General features: G+C 53.6%; 10 protein-coding genes across 10 annotated transcripts; 5 read left to right on the top strand and 5 right to left on the bottom strand.

Annotated features, from left to right (window-relative positions):
- Positions 1-245: 245 nt before the first annotated feature.
- On the bottom strand, positions 246-1,688 carry BDY24DRAFT_138432 (uncharacterized protein). The gene is made up of 5 exons (XM_076636059.1): positions 1,343-1,688; positions 1,183-1,257; positions 1,010-1,073; positions 767-917; positions 246-619 (listed from the first exon to the last, which is right to left on the bottom strand). Exons 1-5 carry the CDS (start codon positions 1,545-1,547, stop codon positions 539-541), a joined length of 576 nt encoding a protein of 191 aa, XP_076494573.1. The 5' UTR covers positions 1,548-1,688; the 3' UTR covers positions 246-538.
- A 136-nt stretch (positions 1,689-1,824) lies between these two features.
- On the top strand, positions 1,825-3,893 carry TIM23 (protein transporter TIM23). Its single transcript, XM_076641477.1, has 4 exons — positions 1,825-2,290; positions 2,460-2,600; positions 2,959-3,075; positions 3,331-3,893. Exons 1-4 carry the CDS (start codon positions 1,939-1,941, stop codon positions 3,411-3,413), a joined length of 693 nt encoding a protein of 230 aa, XP_076494572.1. The 5' UTR covers positions 1,825-1,938; the 3' UTR covers positions 3,414-3,893.
- A 523-nt stretch (positions 3,894-4,416) lies between these two features.
- Positions 4,417-6,971, bottom strand: BDY24DRAFT_417195 (uncharacterized protein; the record flags this gene model as incomplete). The annotated part of the gene is made up of 10 exons (XM_076643682.1): positions 4,417-4,581; positions 4,658-4,717; positions 4,791-4,858; positions 5,021-5,100; positions 5,187-5,426; positions 5,504-5,788; positions 5,868-6,008; positions 6,109-6,309; positions 6,400-6,439; positions 6,737-6,971. The coding sequence occupies 10 exons, from the start codon at positions 6,969-6,971 to the stop codon at positions 4,417-4,419; spliced, it is 1,515 nt and encodes a 504-aa protein (XP_076494571.1).
- Positions 6,972-7,864: 893 nt separating this feature from the next.
- On the top strand, positions 7,865-9,579 carry BDY24DRAFT_417194 (uncharacterized protein; the record flags this gene model as incomplete). The annotated part of the gene is made up of 9 exons (XM_076643681.1): positions 7,865-7,978; positions 8,087-8,132; positions 8,240-8,273; positions 8,384-8,432; positions 8,556-8,627; positions 8,688-8,753; positions 8,867-9,036; positions 9,358-9,398; positions 9,494-9,579. The coding sequence occupies 9 exons, from the start codon at positions 7,865-7,867 to the stop codon at positions 9,577-9,579; spliced, it is 678 nt and encodes a 225-aa protein (XP_076494570.1).
- A 323-nt stretch (positions 9,580-9,902) lies between these two features.
- On the top strand, positions 9,903-13,306 carry BDY24DRAFT_396676 (glycoside hydrolase family 32 protein). The gene is made up of 16 exons (XM_076641476.1): positions 9,903-10,193; positions 10,282-10,346; positions 10,429-10,447; positions 10,509-10,556; positions 10,672-10,700; positions 10,790-10,952; positions 11,048-11,140; positions 11,219-11,479; positions 11,554-11,761; positions 11,835-11,970; positions 12,036-12,304; positions 12,378-12,526; positions 12,604-12,745; positions 12,811-12,911; positions 12,984-13,032; positions 13,120-13,306. Exons 1-16 carry the CDS (start codon positions 9,926-9,928, stop codon positions 13,163-13,165), a joined length of 2,046 nt encoding a protein of 681 aa, XP_076494569.1. The 5' UTR covers positions 9,903-9,925; the 3' UTR covers positions 13,166-13,306.
- Positions 13,307-13,709: 403 nt separating this feature from the next.
- BDY24DRAFT_417192 (uncharacterized protein) lies at positions 13,710-14,185 on the top strand (the record flags this gene model as incomplete). Its single annotated transcript, XM_076643680.1, has 3 exons — positions 13,710-13,715; positions 13,851-13,916; positions 14,030-14,185. The coding sequence occupies 3 exons, from the start codon at positions 13,710-13,712 to the stop codon at positions 14,183-14,185; spliced, it is 228 nt and encodes a 75-aa protein (XP_076494568.1).
- A 303-nt stretch (positions 14,186-14,488) lies between these two features.
- BDY24DRAFT_396671 (peptidase M24, structural domain-containing protein) lies at positions 14,489-16,700 on the top strand. The gene is made up of 9 exons (XM_076641475.1): positions 14,489-14,674; positions 14,854-15,474; positions 15,555-15,617; positions 15,694-15,766; positions 15,830-15,942; positions 16,011-16,051; positions 16,124-16,286; positions 16,363-16,416; positions 16,476-16,700. Exons 1-9 carry the CDS (start codon positions 14,558-14,560, stop codon positions 16,608-16,610), a joined length of 1,380 nt encoding a protein of 459 aa, XP_076494567.1. The 5' UTR covers positions 14,489-14,557; the 3' UTR covers positions 16,611-16,700.
- A 14-nt stretch (positions 16,701-16,714) lies between these two features.
- Positions 16,715-20,097, bottom strand: BDY24DRAFT_396667 (MFS general substrate transporter). Its single transcript, XM_076641474.1, has 18 exons — positions 19,879-20,097; positions 19,582-19,634; positions 19,504-19,510; positions 19,349-19,432; positions 19,236-19,262; positions 19,008-19,059; positions 18,913-18,934; positions 18,726-18,849; positions 18,571-18,629; positions 18,187-18,434; positions 17,983-18,091; positions 17,884-17,909; positions 17,650-17,782; positions 17,513-17,582; positions 17,364-17,431; positions 17,236-17,289; positions 17,061-17,157; positions 16,715-16,981 (listed from the first exon to the last, which is right to left on the bottom strand). Exons 1-18 carry the CDS (start codon positions 19,962-19,964, stop codon positions 16,840-16,842), a joined length of 1,461 nt encoding a protein of 486 aa, XP_076494566.1. The 5' UTR covers positions 19,965-20,097; the 3' UTR covers positions 16,715-16,839.
- A 568-nt stretch (positions 20,098-20,665) lies between these two features.
- BDY24DRAFT_138304 (PX domain-containing protein YPT35) lies at positions 20,666-22,075 on the bottom strand. The gene is made up of 6 exons (XM_076636058.1): positions 21,729-22,075; positions 21,309-21,647; positions 21,171-21,216; positions 20,972-21,048; positions 20,771-20,861; positions 20,666-20,679 (listed from the first exon to the last, which is right to left on the bottom strand). The coding sequence occupies exons 1-5, from the start codon at positions 21,933-21,935 to the stop codon at positions 20,817-20,819; spliced, it is 714 nt and encodes a 237-aa protein (XP_076494565.1). The 5' UTR covers positions 21,936-22,075; the 3' UTR covers positions 20,666-20,679; positions 20,771-20,816.
- Positions 22,076-22,543: 468 nt separating this feature from the next.
- On the bottom strand, positions 22,544-24,808 carry BDY24DRAFT_396660 (lysophospholipase; the record flags this gene model as incomplete). Its single annotated transcript, XM_076641473.1, has 9 exons — positions 22,544-22,850; positions 23,001-23,081; positions 23,175-23,204; positions 23,284-23,367; positions 23,457-23,603; positions 23,722-23,871; positions 23,987-24,005; positions 24,149-24,403; positions 24,687-24,808. The coding sequence occupies 9 exons, from the start codon at positions 24,803-24,805 to the stop codon at positions 22,692-22,694; spliced, it is 1,044 nt and encodes a 347-aa protein (XP_076494564.1). The 3' UTR covers positions 22,544-22,691.
- Positions 24,809-25,353: the final 545 nt, after the last annotated feature.

The following is a 25,353-nucleotide window of genomic DNA, read 5'->3' as shown; positions in this document are numbered from 1 at the left end:
ATTTCCTCGAACGATATACGCGACTCACAGCGACGCAACGAGAAGGGAGAGAAAGGGGGGAGGAGAGGAAGAATGTGGTTGGGAGTCCGACCTCACGCTTTCTCCTCCTCCTCCTCCTCCCCCCGGGAGCCCGTCGGTGCCTAATTCGTTTGGTCAAACGAAGTTCGCAACCGAAGTTTTCGCTCGGATCTAAACATGTTTTCCTTTGCTCTCGCTGGTGTAAAGTTCTCCTCGTGAAACAGCGAGAAGAAGGGGGAAAAAAGCGAGCAAGCAAAAACTAACGAGCGCGTCATGTCCTCGTTCGAAACCCTTGGTTCTCTTTTTTCTTCACGACGACGCGTCTTCAGGAGGTCTTTGCTAGCGCCTATCTTTCCTCTCAAGAAACACACCTGTTCTCGAACCCAGTTCCGGCCAGCTCCCGAACGAACAATGGAGCTCGACTTCTGTCGCGTCAACTCTCCTTCGCGTCGCCGGCTCGTCCCTCCCTCACTCTCCCACACCTCAACAAGCAAGAGCGATTCCGTATATACTCCCACAATCAAGCAGATCCAGTCCCGCTTCCCGAGCTCGAAGAAGAAGGGTCCTCAGCAGCCTGAGCAGCAACGATCTTGGCTCCCAACTGCAACAAAAACGGAAAACAACCCAAATCGAAGTCAGCTCTCTCTCCTCACCTTTCCCTCTCTCCCCACCGGACAGCCTCTTCTCCCTCCACAACCTTTCCCTCCCTCGACATTTCACCGCGAAGAAAAAGAGAATCACGACTCACACTCCTAACGTTCTGCTCAGCCCTCTCTACTCCCAAACCCCTCGCCCTCTCGTACATGCTCAAGGCTTCCTGGAGCTGACCTCGAGCTTCGAGGACGGCGGCGAGGTTGAACGAGATTTCCGGGTCGAGAGGGTTCAGGGAGAGGGCGGCTCTGTGGGAGGGAAACGAAGGGCGGGAGGAAGGAAGAAGGGTGAGCTTGAGCTCGAACCAACGAGCAAAAAGGAAGAGAGCGAGGCAACGAACCTCAGATGCTTCTCGGCGAAATCACCCTTGGGCGGCGTGGAGAGGATGTAGGCTGAGGCGAGATCTGTCAAAAACGAAGCGAAAAAAGAAAAATATCAGAAAGAGCCTCAGGGAAGGAGGGGGTTGATGAGGGTCGAGCTGACTGAGCCGAGAAGAGTCGGGTCCGAACTTACTGGTATGAGCATCAGCGTTCTCAGGCTCGAACGCTATCGATTCCAACCAGGACGAGATGGCTGATTCGTGGTCCTCTACAGAACGAGTGGAACGAACCGAAAACGAACGAGGTCAGCTCTCACCCTCCTTCCCTCCAGCTCGTCGCTCGCATGCACTCACTCAAACAATACTCGACCACTCCCTTGTTAAACAAAACAGTGCCGTTCCTCTCGATCTTGAGTGCTTCCTCGTAGCATCTCTTGGCCTCCTTGTAGTTTCCTTCCTCTACGGCTTGGGTTCCTTGTTCGACGAGGAAGGTGTGTTCGGGGGAAGGGTCCGTCGTCGAGGGAGGGAACAGACCCGAGTTGGCGGCTGAAGGAGACATAAAGTAGAGTATAGAAAGAGGGTTGAGTTGAGGGGAAGGGAGAGTGACAAGGAGAAGGAAGAGAGAGCGAACGGACCTGTAGCGAAACGAGGAGGAGAAGGGGAGGAGAAGGGACGAGAGCTGAGGGAGGAGCGAGGGAGAACGAGGAGACGTCGGGCTGAAGGAGCGGCTCGTCCAAGGGAAGATCGGAGAAGAGAAGTGCTGATTCGAGCGGACATAAGGAGAAAGTTTGAAGGTTTGAGTAGATGGTGGGTTGAGGGAAACGAGAGAGAGCGAGCTTCGATCCGATTCCGTGTTGAATCGATTCACTTTTCAAAGGTCTCCCTGCCTCCTTCCTCTCCAACCACATTTCCAGCTCTCCCTCTCTCTCTTTCTATCGACGCGCCAACAAATGTCCTTCACCTCCTTCCTCTCTGATCGCTCAAGTTCGAAACTCCCTCCACCTCAACCCGACAACCCTTCGGCCTTCCTCCAAACAGCTTCCTTCTCCAACCCTCAATCCACCTCCCAGTCGTCCTCGTCTTCTCCACCATCGGACTCCTTCTCCGCTGAATCCCTCTTCGGAGGAGCTTCGACGTACGATCCTGCTCAACTGCATCCTCTCGCTGGCTTGGGATCGGGCAAGCAGTTGGAGTACTTGACGTTGGAGGACGACAAGACGAATTTGGAAGGAGGAGCCATGATGGGAAACAGAGGCTTCATGGATGACGTGCAGACAGGGACAGGAACAGCTTATGTGACGGGTGAGTGCAGCTCTCAAGCTTCCATATCTACAGACCTCGAGCGAGAAGAGAGAGAGAGAGGGAGGAAGAAGCAGGGAGAGGAAGGAGGTCGTTCGCGAAAAAAGACGAGAGCTCGAGCTGACCTTTCTTCCCTTCCTTCTTCTTTCGCTCCTTCTTTCGTTCGATGTAGGTCTCGGACTCGGAGGAGTCATGGGATCGTGGAAGGCTCTGAGGGATCCTACCAAGATGAGCGGCAAGCTGAGGTGGAACGCGGTGTTGAACAACTCGGGAGCGAGAGGAACCTACCTCGCAAACTCGGCTGGAACGCTTGGTGAGTTCGAGGATTCCCTTTCTATCTTTCTTTTATGTCGGACTTGGTCGTTCGAAGGGATGGGAGGGGTTCCTGATGGATTGGGTCGAGCTTGGCCGGAAGCTAGGAGCCGAGGGAAGGAGGTGAGAGAGCGTCGAGTCCTCGTCACGATTCGATCCGAGCTCGCACGACCAACCAACCCTCGTTCAGCCCTACCTTCACCTCACCACCTTCTCTCACTCTACGACCCTACTGCTCTGTACCTCTCTAACCCCTTCATCGCCCATCCCTCTTTAAATCCAAACCGATCCCTCCTCGCGTCGCAATCAGTCCCAACCCGAAGCTGACCTTCTCCTTCTCCTTCCCTCCTTTCCCCCAGCCATCTTCTACAACTCCTTCAACAACATCATCCCCATGGTTCGACCGGATGGTCTCCAGGATGTTTGGACCTCCATGGGAGCCGCCGCTCTGTCGGGTTTGCTGTGGAACATCAGCAGTGAGTGTTGGAGTTTCTTTCGTTGTTTGGAGGAGGTCGTGTGAGCTTCGAGGTCGACGAGTTGAAGCCAGGTCGTAGAGGTCAGGCTTCAGCTTCGAGCTTCGGCTGAACTGTCGACCTGCCTCTTGCTCGAGCTCAACAATCGATCCTACAAAGCTCCTCGCCTTCTTCTCGTCCGTTCCTCCAAGCCAAGCTCAACGCTGACCTCCCTACTCCCCTTCCCTCTTTCTCCCTCCGTCGCTTTCTTTCGCACAGGCTCCCCCCGAGTCATGCTCGTAGGAGCCACAACCATGGCCGGTGGAGCAGCAGGTTGGAACTACGTCAAGACGCTGCTCTAAACTCCTCCGACTTCCCATCCCGACTCAACCCCAAACCCAATCCATCTTCAAAAGCAACCAACCCACCTATCAACCCCATCTCGTCACGACCCACCCCATCCCCACGCTCCCGCACTGGCACCACTCATCAGCAACGGCACGCGATCGTTTGCTCGACTCAGCTTCAACCTCACCACTCCTCCTTCCTTTGCCCCTTTGCATCTTCTCCTTGCCCTTTTTTTCCGTCTCCTCTCCCTCTCACTCCAATCACTTCGTTGTTTCAATCCGTTTACTTTTTTTTTGTTTTTCAGTCCGCTTTAGTCGTAGACAGAACTGCTCTCTCTCTCCCGCTCCCTTTTATTTCTTCCCTTTCTTCTCGCCTCTTCTGCTTTGCTTTGCTTTCCTCGCACTGTTTCAGTCTTTACCTCGTTAGTCTAGGAGCGGAATGGGAGGAACGGATAGAGATCTTACTCGAAACGAACCACTGAGATCTGAGCGAGCTTGTGCGTTGGGAAAAAACCGGCGCGGCGACGCGTCGTTGTCGAACGAAAGGAGACTGATCCTTCGCCTCGGTGCACAGTCGTTCGTAAACAGTGTGAATCGAATCGAAAAAGAACAAACGTAGACTGGTACGAGCAGAAGAAGAACGAAAAACATCGTAAAAAGAGCGAGAGCAGGAACGAAGAAGGGAAACGAGCGTTGAAAGGAGGGAAGGGCCGTGAAAGGCTAGGTTCGAATGGAATGGGGGGTCGTTAGAAGCAAATCTGAAAAAGGCAAAGAGGAGAAGTAGAGTACTTTGGATTAAGAACGGGAGAAAAGAGAGAAAGTCTAGAGTGCGGGATGGATTTGAGACGAGAAGGAACGAAAGAAGGACGTGACGAGATAGAGTCTCTGGATGGAGGTGAGGCTGAGATGAGCGTGTATGATAGGTAAGCAAAGTGGGGGACGTTAGAGTAGGTTCAAGATGGATGGGTTCGTGAGATCGAGTTGGAGATGGAGATGTGGAGAGAAGAGAGGAAAGAGATCAGAAGACGGCGAGTCCTCCGATTCCCAATCCACCGACGACGAGTCCCACGAAGACTTTGGTAAGGGTGGAGGTTGAGAGAGTGACGGGTCGAGAAGCGGAGGTTTGAAGAGCTCCCGCTGTTGGGCGGAGAGTTCGAGTGACGATGATGGGAGAGGTGAGGGTCTGTAGAAGAAGGAAGAGGAGGGAGAAGAGTCAGGACGCGGTCGAGCTGGATCGATTCGAGAGCGGGCAGGCTCACCTCAAGGACGACTTCGGGTTGGCCGTTCGAGTTGGTAGTCGTGTAATCTGCGGTGTAGGTCTGCGAAGGGACGGAAAAAAAAAGTCAGTTCGAGGTTGAGGCGAGGAGAAGAAGAGGGAAAAGAAGGACGTACGACGATTTGGGTCGCGACGCCGGTGGGTCCCACTGGATCCGAAGGGTCGACGAAAATCGTTACGATGTCTGGAGAAAAAAGGAGATGTTAGCAAGTATGTACGGTAATCATCTGAGGCGAAATAAACTGAACTCACAAGCTGAACGAAGCGTCGAAAACGAGAAAGGAAAGACGACGTCAGTTCGGCGTTCGATTTAAGCAGAACAAGCTTGAAATCAAAGTTAACTCACGAGCATCAGCCTCTGCTCGTGTCGCAGTACTCGCTCCGCCGATGGGGACAGAGATGGGAACTCCAGTTGAAAGGGTTTGGCTGTGAAGGTCGCGATGGGAAAGGGAAACCAGAGCGAGTCAGTTTCGACCTCGAAACTCAAAACGGAAACAAAAGCAAAGACTCACCCTTCGAAGGTATAGTACTCGATCACAGTGATGACCTGAACTCCGGTAGCACCAGTAGGAAGCGTCGTGGCGATCGGCTGAGCCCTGGTCGTCGTCGTTCCTGCTGCCGTCGTCGAGATCTGAGGCGGAGAGACGCTGATCGTACCCTCCCTGGAAGTGGATTCGGGAACTTCCGAAGGGGAGGCCGACGTGGTTGGAGGAGCAGCGGTTGTACTGGGTGGGGAATCCGAAGTGGGACTGCTGGAAGAGGAGGAAGGCGGAATTCGAATCAGTTCGAGAATCGTTCGACGAGGAGATTGAAGGAAGGAGAGACCAACGATAAGGTAGAATCGAACGACAAAGTAGAGGTAGATGAGCCCGAGAGGACGACGACGGTGATGGTGGAGGTAGGGGTAGGGCCAGAGATGGAGGCGAGGGCGGAGGAAGGGGAGACAAGGACGGACGTGACGATGGTCGTGAGGGGAGGAGGCGACGAGGCGATTGAGACCGAAGTAGATTGGATAAGAGAGACCGAAGTAGGAGGAGGAGTAGGAGGAGGAGTAGGAGGGACCGAGATGGTGACGGTAGAGGGGGGAAGAAGAGACGAAGAATCGTCAGACGAACTGTGTTTTCCAAGCCGACCAACGACAGAAGCTCCCAAGTGAGTCTGGCTCTTCACTATGGATCTGACGGACAACTCACCTGGAGACGTCCGTAATTGACGCAGGCACCGAAGTAGATGGTGGTTCCGAGGTTTCGATGGGAGGTGAAGAGGAGGATTGAGCAGCAGCGGTGGTGGACGGAGGGAGGGCAGAAGTAGGAGGAGAGACGTTAGACGTGATTCTGCAACGACGACACCACCAAAAACGGTGAGCGGAACGAAACGCGAGGCAGAGGATTCTAATCTAGATGAAGGTATGTATGTCTGAGGGTCGGAACTCACGCTTCGGAGGTTTGGATTTGAGTGGTCGTCGGCGCTTCTTCCTCCTCGGTGGTTGCTGGCGAGGAAGAGGTAGGGGAAGGCTCCTCAACTTGAGTAGTCGTCGAGGAAGGTGCGTTTTCAGTGGCAGTGGTTGAAGTAGGAGGGGAAGAAGGTGTAACTGCAGCGCTGGTAGTGATGGCAGGTTCCGAGAGAGTAGCGGATCTGAGGCGCGTCGTGAACAGAAGAGCAGAGAAGGAGGAGGATGCGTCAGCTTTCCGCTCGAGAGAAAGGGAAGGTTCAGCAGCGACTCACCCAGCTGGCGTTTGAGACTCAGTAGTTGGGGCCGATGAGACTGAGGAAATTAAAGCGACGAGGTCAGCGTTGGGTTTTCCTGGGGGAAGGAAGGGAGACCTGCCGACAAGGGCTTGGGCTCCTCAAATGATCGCGACGCCGCAAATTTCTCTTGCTCAAAGGAGGTTCAGAGTCATCTGTCCCACCCGATGTATCCCTGAACTATAGATTCAAGGATCTAGTAGTGTTGAGTGAGGAGGAAGGAGCTCGAGAAGGAGGTCTATCTCGTTTCGTTTCCGCCTCTCTCCTCTTCCTCCTCTTGATCTCTTCTCCTTGCTGAAAACGAGAGAAGACTCACCTGGTTCGGTGCCATTGTCCTGCCTTCTCCAGATGCCGACCCTCTCTCCTTCTCCATCCTCGTCGTCGTCTTCTACAGCAGCAGAAGCAGCGTTCGTCGTCCAGTCCCACTTGCTTCTAGCAAGCTCAACTCCTCCGATGAGAGCCTCAGCGCCGAGCTCGTCCTCGTAGATGGGCCTCGCAGAGGAGAGTCCGACCTGAGCAGAGAGGAGGAGGAGAAGTACGAGAGGAAGCATCTGAGAGAGAGAGAGAGAGGAGAGAGGAGGAAGGAGGAGGAAGGGAGGTGTCAAAAAGATGACGAGCTGATCATCCTGGGGAGGGACGGGAGGAGATGAGGGGAAAGGGGAGAGGCGGAACTCACAATCCGAGAACCCTGAAAGTTTTCCAAGGTCGTGAGGGAGGGATGGGGAGGAGAGAGAGTGGAGAGAGAGTGGGGAGAGCGCTAGATTGATCTTCTCCCTTTTCGATGGTGGTGGTTTGAGATAACCAAGGGAAGGAGGGGAGGGCAAAAGAAGTCAAGTCCTCCACGATCACTCGATGCCGTCGCCGTTCCTCCCTTTCCTTGCCCTTCCTTTGCTTGTTTTTCTTCTCAAACTTCCAAGAGAGGATCTGTTGACGGTCTCGCAGCCTCTCTCTCTGCCATTCCCTGCTTGCTGGATTCTTCGTTCTGACCAGGCATTGGGGATCGCACGTCTCGAAGGAACCGACGTCGAGGGAGCGGAGGTCTAAAAGTCAAGATCGAGCTCACCTTTTTTATCTCCTTCCTTTCAAAAGCCCACCTGCCTTCTTGCATGACTCTCGGGTCTCCAGCTCGCTCCAGCTGCCTCTCTTGCTGATACATCGACCTAGGAAATCAGTCACCCCTTGGTGTTTCAAAGCTTCCTTTCAGCCTCCGAGATCCAACAGATGCCTTCCCCCTCTCTCCTCCCCGCCTCTGTTTCTTCTTGTCCCTCCTCCAGATTTGAGAACGTTTTCCCTTCCTGCCACGGGGTGTAACGTCGTACTCCGACCATGCTGATGAACTCCGACTTGCCTGTGGACTTGCTACAGCGCGTTCCATGCGGTCCGTTTAAGCTGCCACTCTTTTCACTCTCACGCCCACCTCCTTCAGCCGTCTCCTCCCCTCAGGATGCTCGCTTACTCTACTATCCTGCTTGCCGCTGCTACCGTCGTCTTTGCAAAGAGCAACAGTGGTCCTCAGATCTTGCTGACCGATTCCCCAGCTTCAAAGCTCGATCCCAAGGTGAGTCGTTCTCGTCCGTTCTCTCTTTTGACTTTCTTCCTTCTCGCTTCTGGTTCTCTGCCTTGCTGAAACTAACCCTCTCTCTTTCGAACTTCTTGTTCTACTCAGATCTTTGGTCAGCTCGGAGCCTGGACTCCATGGTTCTCGCAGGAAGGTGAGTTGAGCTTTTCGTCTCTCTTGAAACTACTCGACCAGTTCCAGCCCTCTTAAGACACGCTTGCTGATACATTTTGAAGTTCTTCCTCGCGTTCATCCCTTTAGGTCGCTACCAGATCTCCTCCGAGCTCCCTGAAGAGTGTGAGGTTGATCAAGTCTCGCTCGTTGGTCCTTCTTTCATTCGACGCGTCTCGACGTCTCCGCCTTCCCTGCTCATTCGATCCTGCTTCTTTGGGTATTCGGCTACAGAGGTCCCTCCAGTGGAGTCAACAGAGGTCTCAACCACATCGTTGGATTGGTACGTCGACCGTTCTCTCCTCTCCTCGCGTCTCGTCTTTACATTCTCCTCTTCGTTCTTTCCTTTCTCGACCTTCTTAGCTGACCCATCGCCCCTCTCTCCTCTTGCGGTACTGATTCACAGTTCTCCAATGCTTCAACTCCCTACACGATCACCTCGGACCTCGAGTTCCTCCAAACCTTCGCTGAGGATTTCGTTCTTCTCACCCCAGACCTCTTCCGGCTCTTTTCCTCCTTCTTCGTTCTCGTTACTTAGCAATCCAACACCTCTACTCAAGACAAAACTCTGTCAGTAACCTTTGTCAGGATCGTGCTCAACGAGGTGAGTCTCTTCTGGTCTTCTTCAGCTGTTCGACGTTTCGAGGGGGGCGAGTCGAACGCGTCCCACAGCTGACACCTTTCTCCGTCTTCTTCATCTTGTTTCCACGTTCATAGGCCGTCTTACTCCTCTCGGACCTCCCTGATCGCTCCAAGAAGCTTCAAGGATCAACTGCTGCGAAAGCGAGGAAATCAGCAGGCCCGCCGACGCTGCTTCTCGACATCACAACGAATACTCACCTCCAAGAGAACGAGGAGTCGACGAAGGAAGTGGCGGAATTGGGCCAGTACGCTGAAGAGAAAGCAGAGAGGAGGTCAGCTTGCGGGGCGAGCAAGAGAGAAGTCGCGACAGAGAGGGAAACTCACAAATGAGCGTTCCGAAAGCCTCGATACAGACGAGGAAACCTCTGTTGTGAGACTAAGAAGACTCGGCAACCCAAGAAGGAATAGTAGAAGTGTTGGTGCCGTTACCGAGTCCCTAAACGAAGGAAAGGAAGAAAGACAGGAGGCGACGCGACGCGACGCGACGCAGACCGCCTCGAGTTGAATTGAGAACCGAGAAGAATAACCAAGGGAAGCAGAACGGTCAACGTTCTTTCGCCTCCCAGCATGGGTCACTTCGGTCGTATAGCCGCGTTCCGACTTCCAAGTGAAGATGGACGTTCGAAGGGAGAAAAAGCGACTTCCGCTTTGGCTCTTCCTCTTCCCTCAAACCACATCGAGCAATTTTCACGACATCTCTAGCAAAACCCATCACCAACAGGATTCTCCACTTCGTCATTCTTCGCGGGTCGGTCATGAACTTTTTCATTCCCAAAGAATCGCGTTGAACAGGTCGTCAACTCGGCGCTGAGCTCGCTTCCTCATCTTCCTGCCACCCCTGGAACCCTTTTCGCCTGCTCTGATTCGCTTCTTCTGCCCTTCCTTGCTTGGTTCCCAATGGTTCCCACTTTTCTGTGCTCGGCTTCTCGGGCTGACGGGCGGCAGAGGAGGCGGCTACCAATTCCTTGAACCTGGTCCTTGGTTCTTGTGCTCCCTTCGCTAGCAGTGTTTACCTGATCCTCTCAGCATGACCTCGTGGTCACTCTTTCCAAAGCGCTCCTTCTGCCAACTCGAATTCGCCTTCGTTCCTGCTTCTTCTCTTCAAACCACCACCATCGCCGACTCCTTTCAACGATGCTACCTCTCCTCTCCTCCTCCTCCCTCCTCCTCCTCACCTCAGCAGCGGTCGTTACTGCTTTCCCTCAAGCGGCCGAGCTTGATCTTCCAGGTCTTCGGTCAATCAAGAGGCAAACCGAGCTCCCCAACAACTCGACCTCTTCAGCAGAGTGCGATCTAGACCAGACGAAGGCTCCCACCGATCTCACTCTCTGTGGGAACGCGACTCTCTTCACCACCTTCCGACCCAAGGCTCGATTCATCGCTCCCGAGGGATGGATGAACGGTGAGTCTTCTAGTCTCTCTCTTGAAAAAGTCGCGCAAAAAAACAGCCAAGCTGACTCTCTCCGTCCTCTCTCTTCCTTGAATCGCAGATCCGATGGGAATGTACCAGAGGGACGATGGTTCGATTCACGCGGGATACCAGTACCATCCTCAGGTGCGTAGAAGAGCGCTCTCGTAGAGAGAGTTAGGTATGAACAGCTCAGTCGGCTGACTTTCGCTGATCCGGATCCCAACAGCACATTCAATGGGGAAACAGTGAGCCCGCACATTCCCTCTCAAAACAGACTGTACCTGACATCCCTCTTCCTTTTCACAGTCTCTCAAGGAGCAGCTTGGAGCTCGGACATGACTTTTTGGTACGATTGTGAGTTTCTCGACTTCCTACAAGGGAAAGAAGAACGGAGTTTCGACCTTTCCTCCTTCTCTCGTCCCTCTCCCTTTCCTCTCTTGATCTGACATACGCTCTTTTGCCCTTGCAGACCAAGGTCACGAGGGAGCCAAGACTATCGTACGTCGTTGCATCTCGCTATTCTGCGTCGTTCGAAGCGGTACAGCGACTGAGGCTGATCCTTCCTCCTTCGTCTCAACGCGTCGCAGTGGCCTTCCGAGGTTTACGACATTCGAGGAGTCTTCGACGGATCAATCCTTAATCCTGGACACAACGGATACCCTACCATTCTCTACACCTCGACCTACACCTCCCGGCTCGGAACCAGTGTTCCTGGAAGAGAGGAAGAGGGTGCCGAGACTCAGAGTATCGGTGCGTCGCGTCGAGGGTCTCGTCTTCTTCTCGTTGTACCTCTCCCCTCGTACTTCTGTTTGCTAACCAGGCTACACTTTTCCTGGTCATCATAGCATGGACCGAGGACGGAGGAGCGTCGTGGATCAAGCTCCCCTACGGAAGCGGAGGCAATCCCGTCCTCACGAATTGGCCGGAGAGGAACATCAGTGAGTATTGAATCCCTCCTTCAGCAGTCTCAGTCTTCAGATAAGGGCGTTTTGACTGATGCTAATATCTCTTCTCAGCTGGATTCCGAGACCCGTACATCTTCCGATCGCCTCAGCTCTCTGCGCTCATTGGACCGACGAACTTGACCTCCGTCGCCAACGGTGCTCACTTCGCGACCATCTCTGGTGGTCGACACGACATTGGACCCAAGCTTTGGCTCTACCGACAGAAGGAGGATGGAAATGCTCTCGATTGGGAGTACCTGGGAGGCTTCGTTGGGGAGGAGGGCGGAGGAGGAATCGGAGGTGTGAAGTCGAGTTGGTCGGAATGGAGTGGAAGTGAGAAACTCTTTTCTCTTCTGCTCGTCTCCTTTGAGCCTCGAGCCTGATTTCCCCCTCCTTGAACCTTTCAGACTTTGGAAAAAGCTTCGAGACCGCCTTTGTCTCGAGACTCAACGCGACCGGAGACGCGACCGACGATCCTTCCGACTCTGCTACCGACTTTGCCTCTTACGGAACTGAGCACGGTCGACCTGATCACCAAGAGCACTGGCCTCTCTGGTCTGCTATTGAGTACTCCGCTCGGGCTGATGGAAGTGTGAACACCAACATCTTGTACTCGTCAGTACGATTTTCAACTCCTCTTCCTTTTCGTTCCGTCCCTGACCTTCCTCTACTTCGTTTCTCTCTACAGCGGTGTTCTGGATTGGGGACAGTCGTACGCGTTCGTCGCCTTCCCCGTCAAGGGAGACTCGCCTCGGTCGGTCGTCATCGGATGGACCTACGAAGACGACGCGTCTTTGGCTCTTGCAACTCAGCAGGGATACCAGGTAAATCGTTCTCTTTTCAGCTAGTCGAGATCAGTCTTCTGACTTGCTCCGTTTCTTTCCCTCAGGGAGCCTTCAACCTCTTCCGAGATCTCTACCTCAAAACTATCCCCAACGTCGACGCGTCTCGAGTTCCTGATCTCTACGAGAAGGCAGCTTGGGCTGTCAAGAACGAGACCGATGGATCCATCACCGTCGAAACGCTCGGACAGCACGTCATTCCTGAGACCGTCGCTGCTTACAAGGCTGGATCTAACGTCGCCGAGCTCGAGAGCAGGGACGTCAAGGAGGGATTCGAGGCTTTCGAGACTCAGCCCACTGGTCGGTTCTACGTCCTGTAGGTCTCTCGACTACTCTCAGTCGTCGACCGTGAACTGACGCGTCGTTCTTCTTTCGTCTTCTTCCTTCAGTGCTGGATCCTTCGAACTCGCCGCCAACTCGACTCACCAAGTTGGATTCCGAGTGCTCTCCTCCGACCAGGAGTACACCGATATCCTCTACGACGTCTCAGCTCAGAACTTGACCGTCAACCGATCTGCTAGCTCCCTCATCAAGTCTTGTGAGTCCCCTCGCTCGACGCGTCTTCGTTCTCTCCCCCCTTGTTTCTGATCATCATGCGTCCTTTCGTTTCTACAGACGGAAACGCTACCGAAACTGGAAAGCTGAAGCTCTGGCCCATCGTCGGACAGGAGTCTCTCACCCTCAACCTCACCGTCTTTGTGGACAATTCGGTAGTTGAGATCTTCGCCAACGACGAGCTCGCTATCACAACTCGAGTGTCAGTTTCGTCCCCTGCTCTCAGAACGCGCAATCCGTCCTGACCTCTTCTCTTCTCTCTTTCAGGTACCCTTGGCTCTCAAACTCCACCGGAGCTGGACTTCTCTCCGTAACTGGAACTGGATCTCCCGTCAAAGCTTCTGGTCTCGAACTCTGGGACGGACTCGGTTCGTTCTCATCACTCTTTCACCCAGTCCCTCCCGTATTCCCTTACTGATTCTTACTTCCCTCTTCCCCAGTCAACGCTTGGCCTGATCGTGCTGAGAACACCTCCACCGGACTTGTTTGGTGAGTCGGTGGACGCGTCCAACTTCGTTCAAGACGAGTCTTCGACACCGAGCTGATCTTTCATTCCTCTTTTTTCTTCTCTCGCAGGGACGGTCCTACCGCTGCTCTCTACGGACTCTGGTCTGGAATCTAAAAACAGTCTCATCAAGGATATTCTGCTCTCGTTCTCGCTCTCGTTCTCGCTCTTGCCTCCCCTCTGCTCGTTTCCTCTTTTCTTCAGTCAGTTTAGCAACCTTCTTTTGTATATGGATAGTGAGATCATTTTACTCGGTCACCTCTGGAAAAGCCAAAAGCTCTCGGAAAACCGCACCGAGACCAAAAAAAAAAAAAACGTCGCGTCCAAAGATCGAGCGAGAGGAGCTTCGAGCTCATCCCTCCTCCCTTCACAACTTCGACTGCCTCCCCATCCACTCTCCGCCTCCTTCATGGAGATCCATCCTTCCCCTCCCGTTGCTAGCTCTAGCAAGCACGTTCCCCGTCAGCACTCGAAGAATCGATGCCCTTCCACTTCGGAGGACAAGAACGGAGGAGCGAGTCGAAGGAGGGAGGAAGGAGGAGAAGGAAGGAAGCGAGCTCGACCGCTTCCACCTTCCCTCACGCTCAACGAATCAGCCTCAACGACATCTCGCAGGACACTTCAGCAAGCGAGGATCATTTTAGATCGGGAAAGGTGGTGGATGTCCGTCAGTGGAGCCAGGAGAAGATGGTCGTGACTCTGTAAGTCGAGCTCACCTTCACGTCGTAGAGAAAGAGATGCGACGTGTCTCGAAGCTGACTTCTTCCGGCTCTTTTCCTTCTTCTTCGTTCTCGCTACTTAGCAATCCAACACCTCTACTCAAGACAAAACTCTGTCAGTAACCTTCGGCAGGATCGTGCTCAATAAGGTGAGTCTCTTCTGGTCTTCTTCAGCTGTTCGACGTTTCGCGAGCGGCGAGTCGAACGCGTCTCACAGCTGACGCCTTTCTCTGTCTTCTTCGTCTTGTTTCCACGTTGATAGGCCGTCGTACCTCTTTCAGACCTCCCCGAATGCTCCAAAAAGCTCCAAGGATCAACTGCTGCAAAAGCTGGGCTTTGCTCCCTCGCGTCGTTCGTCGAGTCGCAGGCTTTCGCTCAGGCTGGAGGAGATTGGGAGAACTGCGTTAAGAAGCTTTGAGGTCTTATAGGAGATTTGACGGAGAACGAGGAGTCGTAGGACACACTAGTTTAGAAGATGAATTGATGCGTTGAAGTCGAGAGGGCTGAGCGCTCGAAGTCGGCGACAGACTGTAGAGCAAACCTGCGCACCTCAGGGCCTCGGGCTAGGACAGCATTGACTCCCAGCAAATCTTGCTGTAACTATCAAGACGCTGACATTGATCCGGAAGCAGATTTTCCTAGCGGAACGCAGCGACGGCCATCGCCGAGAGGACTACATGCGAGCTTTGGTCCTCCTTTCTCTTCTGTTCCTCCAACCACCACCCGCTTCAACTCGCCTTCTTCCAAACTTCTTCGGATAGGTCAAACCAGCCCGCGACACGATCTCGACATGGCGAAACAGGAATACCTCCCTCTCTCGAACGACCAGGAGTCGCAAGAATCTGAGCTCTCTTCTCGACCCTTCGCTTCGGAGATCAGGTCGAAGAGATCTTGCCTTTTGAACTGGGTGAGCTTTTTTATCATGCCGGCGTTCTAAGGAAGATGTCTAGAGGGTTGTTTTGGAGTAGTTAGATGGGCGAACGTGCCTTTTGGGGGAGCGGGAGAAGGAAGGGGAAGGAAGACTCGAGCTGACCATGTCTTCCTTCCTTCCCTCTCTCCTCCCTTGTCGTTTGATCCTACCTCTAGATCCTCCTCCCTACCGTTATCCTCTTCGCTCTCACCCTCCTCATCACTCCCTCCTCTTTCTCCCTGCCCTCCTGCCATCACCTCAAGAAGGCCGCACCCATTCCAACCTGCTTTTCCAACCTCTCCCCCCTCCCTCTCTCCTCTTACCTCTCCCGCCAACACCTCCTCGCAGCAACACTCATCGAACAAAACATATCAGCCTACATATCGGAACCCTCTCCCACTTCCCTCTACTTCTTCAACGTCTCGTCCTCGCAATGGCATCTGAGCGAACGTCCCTTCCTCTTCGTCGTCGTTCCCTTCACTCACCCAGATGGAGCGATTGCGGCTCAACTCTCTGTGATCGTCCCCAGCTTCGAAGAGACCCGAGCTAAGGAGCAGCTCAGTATCGCTGGGAAGGATATCAAGTGGTTGCCTTGGGAGGAAAGCGAGGACGCTTATGCTAAGGTGGGGGATGTCAGCGGAAGAATTGTAGTTGACGAGGCGATGAGGGTAGGAGTGATGGATCAGCTGAAGAGGGTCATTGGAAATGGAGAAATCGGTGTGGCGACGAAGGAGGTGCGGAGCTTGAGAGAGAGAAAGTCGAAGGAAGAGCTTGCCCTGTTGAAGTGTGCGAACGAGGTGAGTCGAAGAGAAGGAAGAGGGTTCGTTCAGTTTACCAAACTGACCCTTTCACTCTTCCTCTCTTTCATCCTCGACAGCTCACCCTTCATGCTATTCGAGCTACTCGAGACCAAGTCAGGATCGGGCAAACTGAGCTGGAGGTTTGTTCGATCTCTCTTCCCTTCCTCGACTCGCTCGAATTGACGCGTCTTTCTCGACTTCTTTGCTTCTCTTCAGGTCAACGATCTCCTCGAGAAGAACTTTGAAGTCGTAGGAATGCCTGGAACGGATGGTCTTGTTCTTTTTGGAGGTGCGTTGTCTTCTTTCTTGGTCCATCGAGTCGCGTCGCTGAACTCCTTCACTCGATCTCTAGCCAACGCTGCTCTCCCTCACGGAGCCTCTTCCTCGTACAAGCTCAAGAAGGAGGACTTCGTCCTTATCGACGCTGGAGGGAAGTTCCACGGCTACGTCGCCGACATCACTCGGGTGAGTCTTTCGAACGCGTCCTCGAGTTGAGTTGAATTCCTTGACGCTGGGCCTCTTTTTTCTCGTAGACCTTCGCTCTGCCTGAGAGCAAAATCTCAAAGGAACACCTGTCAGTCGTCTTTTTACCCTCTTTTTGATCTTCTTGCTTCCCACTGATCTTATCTTTCTCTTTTCCGTTCAGTGCGATCTGGGATCTCGTCCACGAAGCTCAGGCAGCAGCCTACGCCGTTGTCAAGCCTGGAGTACGAGCTTCTGAAGTCGACGACGCTGCTCGGCAAGTCATCGCTCGAGAGGGTCTCGAGAAGAAATTCACTCATCGACTCGGACACGGGATCGGACTCGAGGTGAGTCGAGCCTTTCTTTCGGTTTACTCTTCCTCGCTCACGAGCTGAACCTCTCCCCGGTTCTTCTTCACTCCAGGTTCACGAAGAGCCTTACCTTAACGCTGGAAACAAAGAGTTCGAGATCTTGACGGTGAGTAGAGAGCGACGATCAAGAGGGACGCGACGCTGACTCTCTTCCTCGTCTTCCAGGGGACCTCCTTCTCGAACGAGCCTGGAGTATACATCGAAGGAGAGATCGGGGTTCGTCTCGAGGACTGCTGGCACATGGAGGATCGAGGGGCGGTCAGTTTCACTGCTCAGGCTGTCTCGCCGTGGAACATCTAGATGAACGTCTCTCTAATTCGAGAAACTAGATCGGAAGGAGCATCAAACGTTCGTCGCTGTGAAAGACTATGTCGTTCCACGAGCCCAAATACAACTCAAAAGAAGGGAGAAAGAAGAGGAAAGGAAAGAAAAGTAAAGTAAAGTAGAGCAGAGCTAGATAAAGAGATTAGAAATCGTAGATACGAACCCGAAGTAGTCAAAGGAGGAAGAAAGGTAAGAAGAGCTTAGTCTAGACCTTCTGGTCGGCAGCGTAATGCTCTCCGTCCTTGGTCTCCCTCTCTGGTACAACGTCTCCAGCAGCATCGACGACGTCCTCGACGGTGTGGTTCTGAACCCGAAGGTAAAGAACTGGAGCCATGATGAGGAGACCGCTGCAGAGAAAAAGGGAAAGGGGAGAAGTGAGCTCGGTCTTGAGTTCGATTTGGGAGACGAAGAGCGAAGAAGACTCACGCGACGAGAACTCCCCAAGAAGACGCAAGGATCGTCATGTAAGGGATCTTGAGAGAGTCAAGTCTGAAGGTGATGGCGGCTCCGGCGGATTGAAGTCCTGAGTGAAAAAAGAAGGGAGGGAGAAACAACGCGTCAGGTCAAGCCCATTTCGCACCAAACAGCGTCCGAAACTCACCCTTGTAGAATCCGACGATCATAGCGAGCTTTCGGATATCGTTAGAGAGACATCCTGCCCAGCGAGAAAGGAGGAAAGGTTAGGAAAGGCGGAGAGGACGAGAACTGTAGAAAAGAAAAGGGACGCACCGATCGACCAGTAACAGAAGGTCTGGAAGACGGCGTCGTAGAATCCGTTAAGCATGTAGAGGATAGCTCTGCGAAGGTGAAGGTGCACGAGTCAGCGTCGTCGAGACGAAGGGGAAGAAGGGTGAGGGGGAAGAGAAAGATGCACCCACCTGCCCGCATACGCCGAGTCTCCGACTGTGACAGGAGCCCAACCTTCAGCCAAAACGGAAGCTCTGGTGTCTGAATCATACAATCGAAAACGGCTGGTCAGTCCCTCGGAGGCCCGGTCTGTCAAGGTCGAACTCACAAGAGGTTTGAGCCGCGTAGTTTCCTCCGAAAATGATGCTCGTCAAGGCGAAGGCGATAAACCATCCACCGTAAGCACGAGTCCTTCGAGTGAGGTTAGAGTCGAGGAACATCCCAATAGCGAAGGATCCGAACTGTCGAAACGAAGTACGGAGGCGTCAGACGGGAACGGAGGAGAGGAGTTCGAACGCGACGGGAGGGACGATGCGACGTTCTTTCCGAGGAGAGCACTCACGATTTGGGCGAGCCAGTACAAAAAGTCTGGAAGATGGATATCAGTGATCGATCTGAGGGGAACGGAGGGCCAGAAGAGGTCGGAGAAGGAGCCACTCACTGTTGAGCGTCCTTCCACGGATCCCAAAGTACCCAGACCCGTTCATAGAGTTAAATTGGTACGAGTAGAACCAGTTACTGCTCATGAAAGCAGGGAAGAGAAAGATCACCTGTGGTAGCAGGGCAAAGGGAAGAAACGGCGTCAGAAAAGAAAGTGACGGCGACGAAACGACGTCAGAAAAGAAAGTGGGAGTTGAGCACTCACCCAAGGATCGCTCTTGAGCACGAAGAAGAGACCCTTGAACTCGGACTTCCATGTCGACTGTCGCTCAACCGTCACTCGCGTTCCATCGCTTCGAACGACGTTGGAAGGTTTGGTCAGAAGGAAAGGAATGCAGGCGCCGACGAGGGTGATAACGAGGAAGGCGATGTAGGTTGAGCCAGAAGCCGCAGCAGTCTCCCCCGTGTTCCAGTTCGTGGCTAATGGTATAGCGGCTCCGATTACGGCACCCACTGGAGGTTTGAAGAGGAAAAGAAACACCGAAGGGAAGGTCAGCAATCGTTCCCGTTCCCGCTCCCGCTCCCGTCCTTCCTCCCTCCCCCTCTTCTTCAGTCCACTCGCCATATCACCATCCAATAATCTACTCACAGTTGAAGATCATCCAAAAGAGAGCAGTGAATCGTCCCTTGGTCTTCTCGGTAGCGTAACTGTAGTGAGAAAGGGGGCGGGAAGGGGAGAAGGTCAGCTTTCGCTTCTTGTTCCCCTTCTGGACGGATTCTACGAGTTATGGAGAAAGAGCTCACCCCAACATAAGACTTCCTTCGGCCGTCCAAAGCATACCAGCGCACAGACCAAGAATAGCTCCCGCAGCAATCACAAAGTTTTCGCGAGGTTTGGTTTGAGTGATGACGGTCGAGTAAAGTGAGCCTGAGAAAACAAGGGAAGTAGTCAGTTTTGATCAGGATTGCAACGGAGAAGACTGTTCCGTACCGATGTAGAGAGAGTATCCGAGCTGATCGTGGACGACGAAGGATGGGGGTAAGTCAGCGTCGAAAGAGCGCGACGCGTCTCGACCAACCACTCACGGATCCAATCGAGAGAGTGAGCCGAGGTCCGAGCTTGTTGCAGATAGTTCCCTAAGAGAGTGAAGCTAGGATAAGCATCTAGAAAGACATGAAAGGGAAACGAGGGCAGCTGAGTGTGACTCACTCTGGAAGAAGAGAAAAGAGACGGACGAAGAGAGACGCGTCAGAAGAGCTCTCTCACTGCAGCTCTCGGCACTCGATCTACGTCGAGGCAGATACAGCACTCACCCGAAGAATCCAAAGACTGCGAAAGTGCTGGAGGTTGCGAAGGATCATTGGAGATGGTCAGGAAGAGCGCGAGAGGCACCGACAAAGATGTCCCTCCGATTCGATTCACTCACGAGTACAGAGCAACCGATCCGTTATCTGCTGTCGTAGCATCTTGTTTACCTCCTCCGCCCAACCCGCTGAGAGCGTTGAACATCCTGATGCGAGAAAGAGAGAGATAAGAGTCAGAGGGAGGGCGGGGCGAGGCGAAGTCGGCAGAGGGTCGTACCCCGGACCTTTTCAACGAAAGAAGAGCGAGAGGTCAGTTAAATAGACTGTAGGAAGAGGAGGGAGAACGTCTGCTCACAGCAGAAGCACACGAAAGAGACGAGAACCATCTGCACGAGAGCAGAGTCGTACCTGCAAGAGGAAAGAGAAGTCAGCCAAGGGTACGAGCGATCTCAAAAGTCGGTTTCCTAGCCGCCCTCTTCCCTTCCTTCGTTCTCCTCGACCTCCCATCAGCCAGACTCTTTCCTGGCTCCGATCGTCGATCCAGAAGTCGAGCTGGGATGCCACCCACTTCCTCGTCGAAAAAGAACTCGGAGAACAGAGGATCCGAGTCTGGCAAGAGGTGTTCGAGAAAAGAAACGAGCTCAACACTCACTTTCCTCTCCATCCTGTTCGAACCGGAGGCTGCTCGACCTCGACCACTGCTGTCTCTGCGTCTCCTTCGGTCTTGTGAATCGACATGTTCTGCTAGGTGGGAAGTAAAGAAAGGTGAAGGGGTTGAAGGGGTGGTGGTGGTGGATGGTCAGACGGCAATCTCTTTAAAAGAGGCCAACGCGATCAAACGGACGAGAGCGAGTGGGGAAGTGGATTGCCCTTTTCTCCTTCGCCAGGTTCACCGGTTCGCTCTTTCGAGGGAAAGATGATCAGGCCACGGGGAAAGGGAAGATCATGAAGATCAAACGTCAAAAGGTAGACCCGGCAAAGCTAGCGAGGAAGAGGTCGAGAGGGCGGCTGAGGGCTGAGACGTCGAGTCGCACTCCGTTCTTCTGAGAGAACTGGGAACGCTTGAGAAGAAGGACGATCCTGACGATAAGAAAAGGGGCGAAGAGTTAGTTTCAGACACTCAGGGGGCGGGGTCTCGTAAGAAGACAGGGAGGGAGGTTTGTGAGAAGGAAGGAGGACCAACCAATCTTTCCCAAGCGTCGCTTCCGATTCAACCGAGTCGACGATGCTGAAGAAACCAAGCAGGCTTGGTGGTGGCTCCTCGTTCGTCTGGGGAGGTCTGGGGTTCTTCGGGAGAGGGAGAAGATAAGGTCAGAGAGGGACGCAAACCGGTGAGGTCGGCGAGGAAGAAAGAATGGTCGAGATCGGCGAACTCACGATGTTTTGGAGTCGTTGGAGCTCGAGGGTAGGACGACGTTACTTTCCCGAGCAGTAGATCTGCTCGAGGAGTATGCTGCAGAGAGAACCCCGGCCGGGGAGAAGAAAGGGAGGTCAGAGAGGTGAGGACCTCGACGCGTCGAGGAACAGCGAGCGTGAAGACTCACGATCAAGCGCCTCTACGGTTCATCTCGTCCTCGGTCGAGCATGCTCCTACATCAATAGCCATTCCTTGACTATCGGGCAAGATCCAATATCCTGTGAGTCGAAGAAGCGAGAGGAAGGGGAAGGGGTCAGTCATGGCGATCTCGCTTCTCTTCCTGGCGAAAGTAAAAGATAGCCAAGAACTGCACGGACGAATCGCTCACAGGATGAAGTAGAACTATTCGAAGCCATTCCTGCAGTCGAACTCGTCGTTTCTCCAGGAACGAAGGGCGGAATTTGGCTGGAGGGAGAAGGGAAGAAGGCAGAACGAATCAGAGGTGAGCTCGAGCTCAGCCTTTCTTTCCTCTCCTTCCCCTCCATCTGAAGATCCTTCGAGCTCGAGCACGAGAAGAGGAGACTCACAGATGTTGCTTTTCGGAGGAAGGTGTGGAATAGTGACCTTCAGATGCTGGGAAGTCGGGAAGACGAGGCGATGCGAAGGTCAGCCCTGGCAGTGAGCTCACTCGTTTCCTCCCTCCTTCCCTCTTCACTCAGACTCACAGGAAACGCCTTTCTCAAAGCGACCTTCAACTCCCAGAACTCCGAGTACCTCTTCCTCTCTCTAACGAGCCCTCCCGTCTCTGCTATGGTGATCTCGACGTGGAAAACGACCCACGAAGAAGGAGGAGGGGGAAGTCCGGGAGTTGCTCCGACGACGGTGTAGGAAGGGATCACGACGCTGGAAGCAAAGGGACGAGATGGATGATGGCTTGCAGGGGATGAAGAGGATGTCGCAGCGGAGGAGTTGGAGTTGTCGAGGAGGAGAATGGGAGAGTGATGGCGAGTCGAGGAGGAGGTTCGTTGGCGGTGATGGGAGGATGAAGCTGGGGAGGGAGGACCCTGTGGAAACGAACGAGGATGGAGTCGTGAGCTTTGATCGCTTAGGTAAAGCTCTCATCGTGTAGAGTAGAGGTATCTCACTTCGTCGTCCTGAAACTCTTCCTCGTGAAGCTCATCGCTGGCTGAGGAAGAGATGCGCGTGAGGAGGATAGGTCGTTGGGGAGGAGGTTGGGATTCGACGGCCTGAGCTTCCTCCTCGTGGGTTACTGAGTTGGATGGTGATGAGCGAGGAGAGAGAGGGGAAAGAGTCTCGTAGGATGGTGGAGGAGAGAGCGGGATGGCGTCCATCGCTGGCTGAGTTGAGGGGAAGGTGAGCGTTGAGAGGAGAGAGAGGATGGCGAGCTGGCGGTTTCGCAGGAAGGCGAAGGCTTCGTTTTGTTTTTTTGCTTCCTTTTATCCCGACTGCTTTGGTGACACTAAATCACACAGATGGAGCTTGGTGCTGACTCTGACCCCGGTCTGCCATCTGCCACCTTTTCTTTCCAGTTGATTGATCTCTTCTCCCGCGTCGAGAGATGTCTTCCGCGTCTCCTGTCCTCGTCAACCATCTCTGGCGAGCTCTTCCAACTTTATGTGGGGCCAGAAGATTTTTAAAGGGGGTTATTCCAATAGAGGAGACAAGACAACCAGTCTCAGAAAGAAAGTGGTGAAAGAACGCGTCGCAAACAGGATGGAGCGAACGAGATCGCGTCGCCCTCGTCCTTTTCCTCTCCCTTCTGTTAGCATATAAACAATAGTCGTTTGCCTTAGTATTTTTCAACTTCTCATCTCTCTTTCTTGGCCTTGATCCTGGCAAACCATGGATCTCGTATTCCAGAGCGAGACGAGACGCAAACGAAGAAGGCCACTTTTGCTCGCACGACGGCCATTCTACTTCGAGCAGACCAAAACACAAGAAAGAGTCGTAGAAAGCATACGATCCTCAACGAAAAAAGCCCAAAACGATCTCGTCATCAAGTAAGTAATTAAGTAGATGGCGCCGAATCCGAGACCCACGTTTCCTTTCCTCCTCCCCTCTCCTCTCGATCCTCAACCTCAGCTCCCTCAAAGCTTCGACTGCTGCTCTCCAGCTCCCACCGTCTCAACCTGAGCAGCAACGGGAACGCTCGAGTTCGAACTCTGAGCAAGCACGAACTCCGACACGTCCTTCGCGAGGTGTTCCCAGATCGGAGCGGGCTCGTTGTGAAGCTCGTGGAAACCTCCCTGTGCGATTGAGCGATACGGCGATGAGCGCAAAAGAATAAGGATAGGAGAGTGGTGTGGGAAAGAGAAGGAGGAGAGAGTGTCAACAAGCGTTATCGTCGTTGCGAGAGAAGAGGCGGACGGGAGAGGGAGAGGAAGAGAGAAACGCACCTCAACGGTAATGTACTTGTTCTTGATGTGCTCAGCGGGAAGGAGGGAGTGGAACTCGTGAGAGGCTTTGGGAGAGGTGATCTGAGGACGAGCCACAAGAAAGGAAGAAAAATCAGCGAAGGAAAGAAGGTCGACGCGTCGACGAGACTTCGACGGAGAGGGAGGTGAACGAACCGCATCTGCTGTTCCGTGGACGATCAGGAGCTGAGAAAAAGAAAGGTACGGAAGAAAGGAAGTCAGCGAGCTGAGGGTAAGTTTCGAAGATGGGAGAGAAGTGATTAACAGGAAGATCGACGGGCCAGTCCTTGGGAGCTCCGTCGGTGAGGAGAGCTTGTCCGGTGAGGAGCATGGGTCCGAGAGCTCCGAGCTGATCAAAAACCGAACGTCGAACGTGTCAGTACATAATTTTCGAGGAGATTGAACGCGTCGACCCGAAACTCCAGAGACGAGACTCACCGAGGCCGTCTGAGGACAAAGCACGTCCTTCCTGTTCTCCTCGACCTTCGCGGGATCCCTCGAGAGCTGGGCAGGATCGACGGGAGCTGGGATGTGCCTGTTGGCGAGGAAGGAAGTGAGGTTGGCGACTCCGTTTCCGAGGGAGACCTGGGACGGGACGAGACGCGTCGAAGGAAACGAAGAGAAGGCACGAACGATCAGCTTCGGTCGAAAGAACGAGAGTCGAGCAGCGAGTAGATGGATAGAACGTGGAAGCGGTACGTACCTGCCACTTGGGAGCTGGGGTAGTTTGATGGATGAGTGGCGAGGAAGAGATGATTCCAGAGAGGAGGGAGAGGAGAGGGACGTCTCCAGCGTTGGTTCCAGAGGCTGAGGAAGCAGCGTAGGTTGGGATTCCTAGAACGAGAGCTCCTCCCTGCGCGAAGGAGAGGAAAAGCAGACCGAGATCGAGTCAGCTCTGGTAGTTGAAACGAGGAACACGAACGAACGAGCTGAGCTCGAAGAGGGAAGGGAGGAGATTCAAAGCTCACCATCGAGTGACCGTAGAGCCTATGCAAAGCAAGATAATAGTCAGTTCGATCTCTCTCTTCTTCTCCTCCCATCTCTACAACCATCAGCCCATCCTTCCCTCCCCATCCTCCCTCAGCCCAAAGACCCTTCCTCGGACGAGAAAGCTCAAAGCTCAAGCTCACCAGACCTTTCCTCCCTTCGCCTTCTCCGCCTCCTTCCTAACCCAGAACTCAATGTCGACTCTCTGCTGAGGCGTATTCGTGATTCCCTTCCTGCTCCTCTTGGTTCCCTTGAGATGAGAGTGTTCTTCAGAGGAGGGAGGAAGGGTGAAAGCCGAGTGACCAAAGCCTCGTTGATCGAAGGCGAAGATGCGAGAGGAAGTGAGTTGAGAGAGGAGGGTGAAGTAGTGATCGTATCGGGTGATGTGTTCGTTGAAGCTAGTGGGGGGGCGTGAAGAGAAGAGGGTGGTGAAGAGCGGGAGGAGGAAGAGAGAGGGGAGAGGAGGGGAAGGGAGTCAGCTGCTGAACGGGAGCGGGTAGACAGAGAACCGGAAAGCGAGAAGGAAGATTTTCCAAATGCTCTGGAGTTCGTAGGCTACTCTTGAGCTCTTCGAAGGCGTACAAAGTCGACCGTTCCTCTATAGCTCCCTCCCTGTCGTCCCTCCCATCTCTCGAGGTCTCAGAAAGGAAGTAGAAGGAGGGAGGAAGGGTCGAAACTCACCCGTGCACAAAGACTATAGTTCGCTCAGGTTGAGCGACTGACCAGGAAGTGGTGAAGAATGGAGTGTTGAGAGGGCCGACGAGCCACTCTTGGATGGTAGTAACGGGAGAGGAGGTCATGATGGTTGGGCGGAGAACAAGAGACAGGACGACCGTCGTTGAGCTTCGAAGTTGAGCTGAACGTGGAGAAGATAAAACAAACGTCATCGATTTTGGGAGAGAAAGGAAGGTTTTTCTTGAGGTCGGGTTGGTGTTGGGTGAAAATCTCAATGTTAGAAGCTAGGTTGGGGAGTTTTGAAGGACGAGAGGGAAAAGGTAAACAACGAACGAGTCGCGGTAAACGAAGGAGAGAGCTCGAGTGTCCGCCCTCAAGCAGGTTTTCTCGGAGACAAGCTTCAACCGCTTTAAGGATCAGACTCCGTACTAGCTGCCACCTTGAGAATCTGTCGAGGAATTTTCTTAGAAAGGGAAGAGCAAAGAAGAAAAACAAGGACGGACGAACGCGTCGTCCTCCTTTCAGCCCTCTCCGTTCCTTTCCTCGCTCCCGTCTCTCTCGGCGCCGTCCTCAAGTGAAACTACCAAACAAAACCTTCGCGAGGACGTCTCCTCCTCCTCCGTTTTCACCCAAAGGAGAATTTTCCATCTTCCCTCGGCGTCTGTCAAACGAT

The sequence above is a fragment of the Mrakia frigida genome, assembly GCF_051309035.1.
Source record: "Mrakia frigida strain ATCC 22029 unplaced genomic scaffold BDY24scaffold_26, whole genome shotgun sequence".
NCBI classification, from domain to species: domain Eukaryota; kingdom Fungi; phylum Basidiomycota; class Tremellomycetes; order Cystofilobasidiales; family Mrakiaceae; genus Mrakia; species Mrakia frigida.
This window is presented reverse-complemented; position numbering and strand designations above follow the sequence as displayed.

Excerpts from the sequence above, each read along its gene's own strand:
- BDY24DRAFT_138432 (XM_076636059.1), bottom strand. The coding sequence starts at position 1,547 with ATGTCTCCTTCAGCCGCCAACTCGGGTCTGTTCCCTCCCTCGACGACG. Across the intron at positions 1,258-1,342 it reads AGTGGTCGAGTATTGTTTGA|AGGACCACGAATCAGCCATC; the intron begins GTGAGTGCATGC and ends CTCGTTCTGTAG. Across the intron at positions 620-766 it reads CTGAGCAGAACGTTAGGAGT|TTGGGAGCCAAGATCGTTGC; the intron begins GTGAGTCGTGAT and ends TTTTTGTTGCAG.
- TIM23 (XM_076641477.1), top strand. The coding sequence starts at position 1,939 with ATGTCCTTCACCTCCTTCCTCTCTGATCGCTCAAGTTCGAAACTCCCT. Across the intron at positions 2,291-2,459 it reads AGGAACAGCTTATGTGACGG|GTCTCGGACTCGGAGGAGTC; the intron begins GTGAGTGCAGCT and ends CGTTCGATGTAG. Across the intron at positions 3,076-3,330 it reads TTTGCTGTGGAACATCAGCA|GCTCCCCCCGAGTCATGCTC; the intron begins GTGAGTGTTGGA and ends TCTTTCGCACAG.
- BDY24DRAFT_396676 (XM_076641476.1), top strand. The coding sequence starts at position 9,926 with ATGCTACCTCTCCTCTCCTCCTCCTCCCTCCTCCTCCTCACCTCAGCA. Across the intron at positions 10,194-10,281 it reads TCCCGAGGGATGGATGAACG|ATCCGATGGGAATGTACCAG; the intron begins GTGAGTCTTCTA and ends CTTGAATCGCAG. Across the intron at positions 12,746-12,810 it reads CTCGCTATCACAACTCGAGT|GTACCCTTGGCTCTCAAACT; the intron begins GTCAGTTTCGTC and ends TCTCTCTTTCAG.
- BDY24DRAFT_396671 (XM_076641475.1), top strand. The coding sequence starts at position 14,558 with ATGGCGAAACAGGAATACCTCCCTCTCTCGAACGACCAGGAGTCGCAA. Across the intron at positions 16,052-16,123 it reads AAAATCTCAAAGGAACACCT|TGCGATCTGGGATCTCGTCC; the intron begins GTCAGTCGTCTT and ends TTTTCCGTTCAG. Across the intron at positions 16,287-16,362 it reads GACACGGGATCGGACTCGAG|GTTCACGAAGAGCCTTACCT; the intron begins GTGAGTCGAGCC and ends TCTTCACTCCAG.
- BDY24DRAFT_396667 (XM_076641474.1), bottom strand. The coding sequence starts at position 19,964 with ATGTCGATTCACAAGACCGAAGGAGACGCAGAGACAGCAGTGGTCGAG. Across the intron at positions 18,850-18,912 it reads CGGATACTCTCTCTACATCG|GCTCACTTTACTCGACCGTC; the intron begins GTACGGAACAGT and ends TTGTTTTCTCAG. Across the intron at positions 17,783-17,883 it reads TGTACTGGCTCGCCCAAATC|TTCGGATCCTTCGCTATTGG; the intron begins GTGAGTGCTCTC and ends TCGTTTCGACAG.
- BDY24DRAFT_138304 (XM_076636058.1), bottom strand. The coding sequence starts at position 21,935 with ATGGACGCCATCCCGCTCTCTCCTCCACCATCCTACGAGACTCTTTCC. Across the intron at positions 21,648-21,728 it reads AAGAGTTTCAGGACGACGAA|GGTCCTCCCTCCCCAGCTTC; the intron begins GTGAGATACCTC and ends TCGTTTCCACAG. Across the intron at positions 21,049-21,170 it reads TCCTCCGAAAAGCAACATCT|CCAAATTCCGCCCTTCGTTC; the intron begins GTGAGTCTCCTC and ends TTCTCCCTCCAG.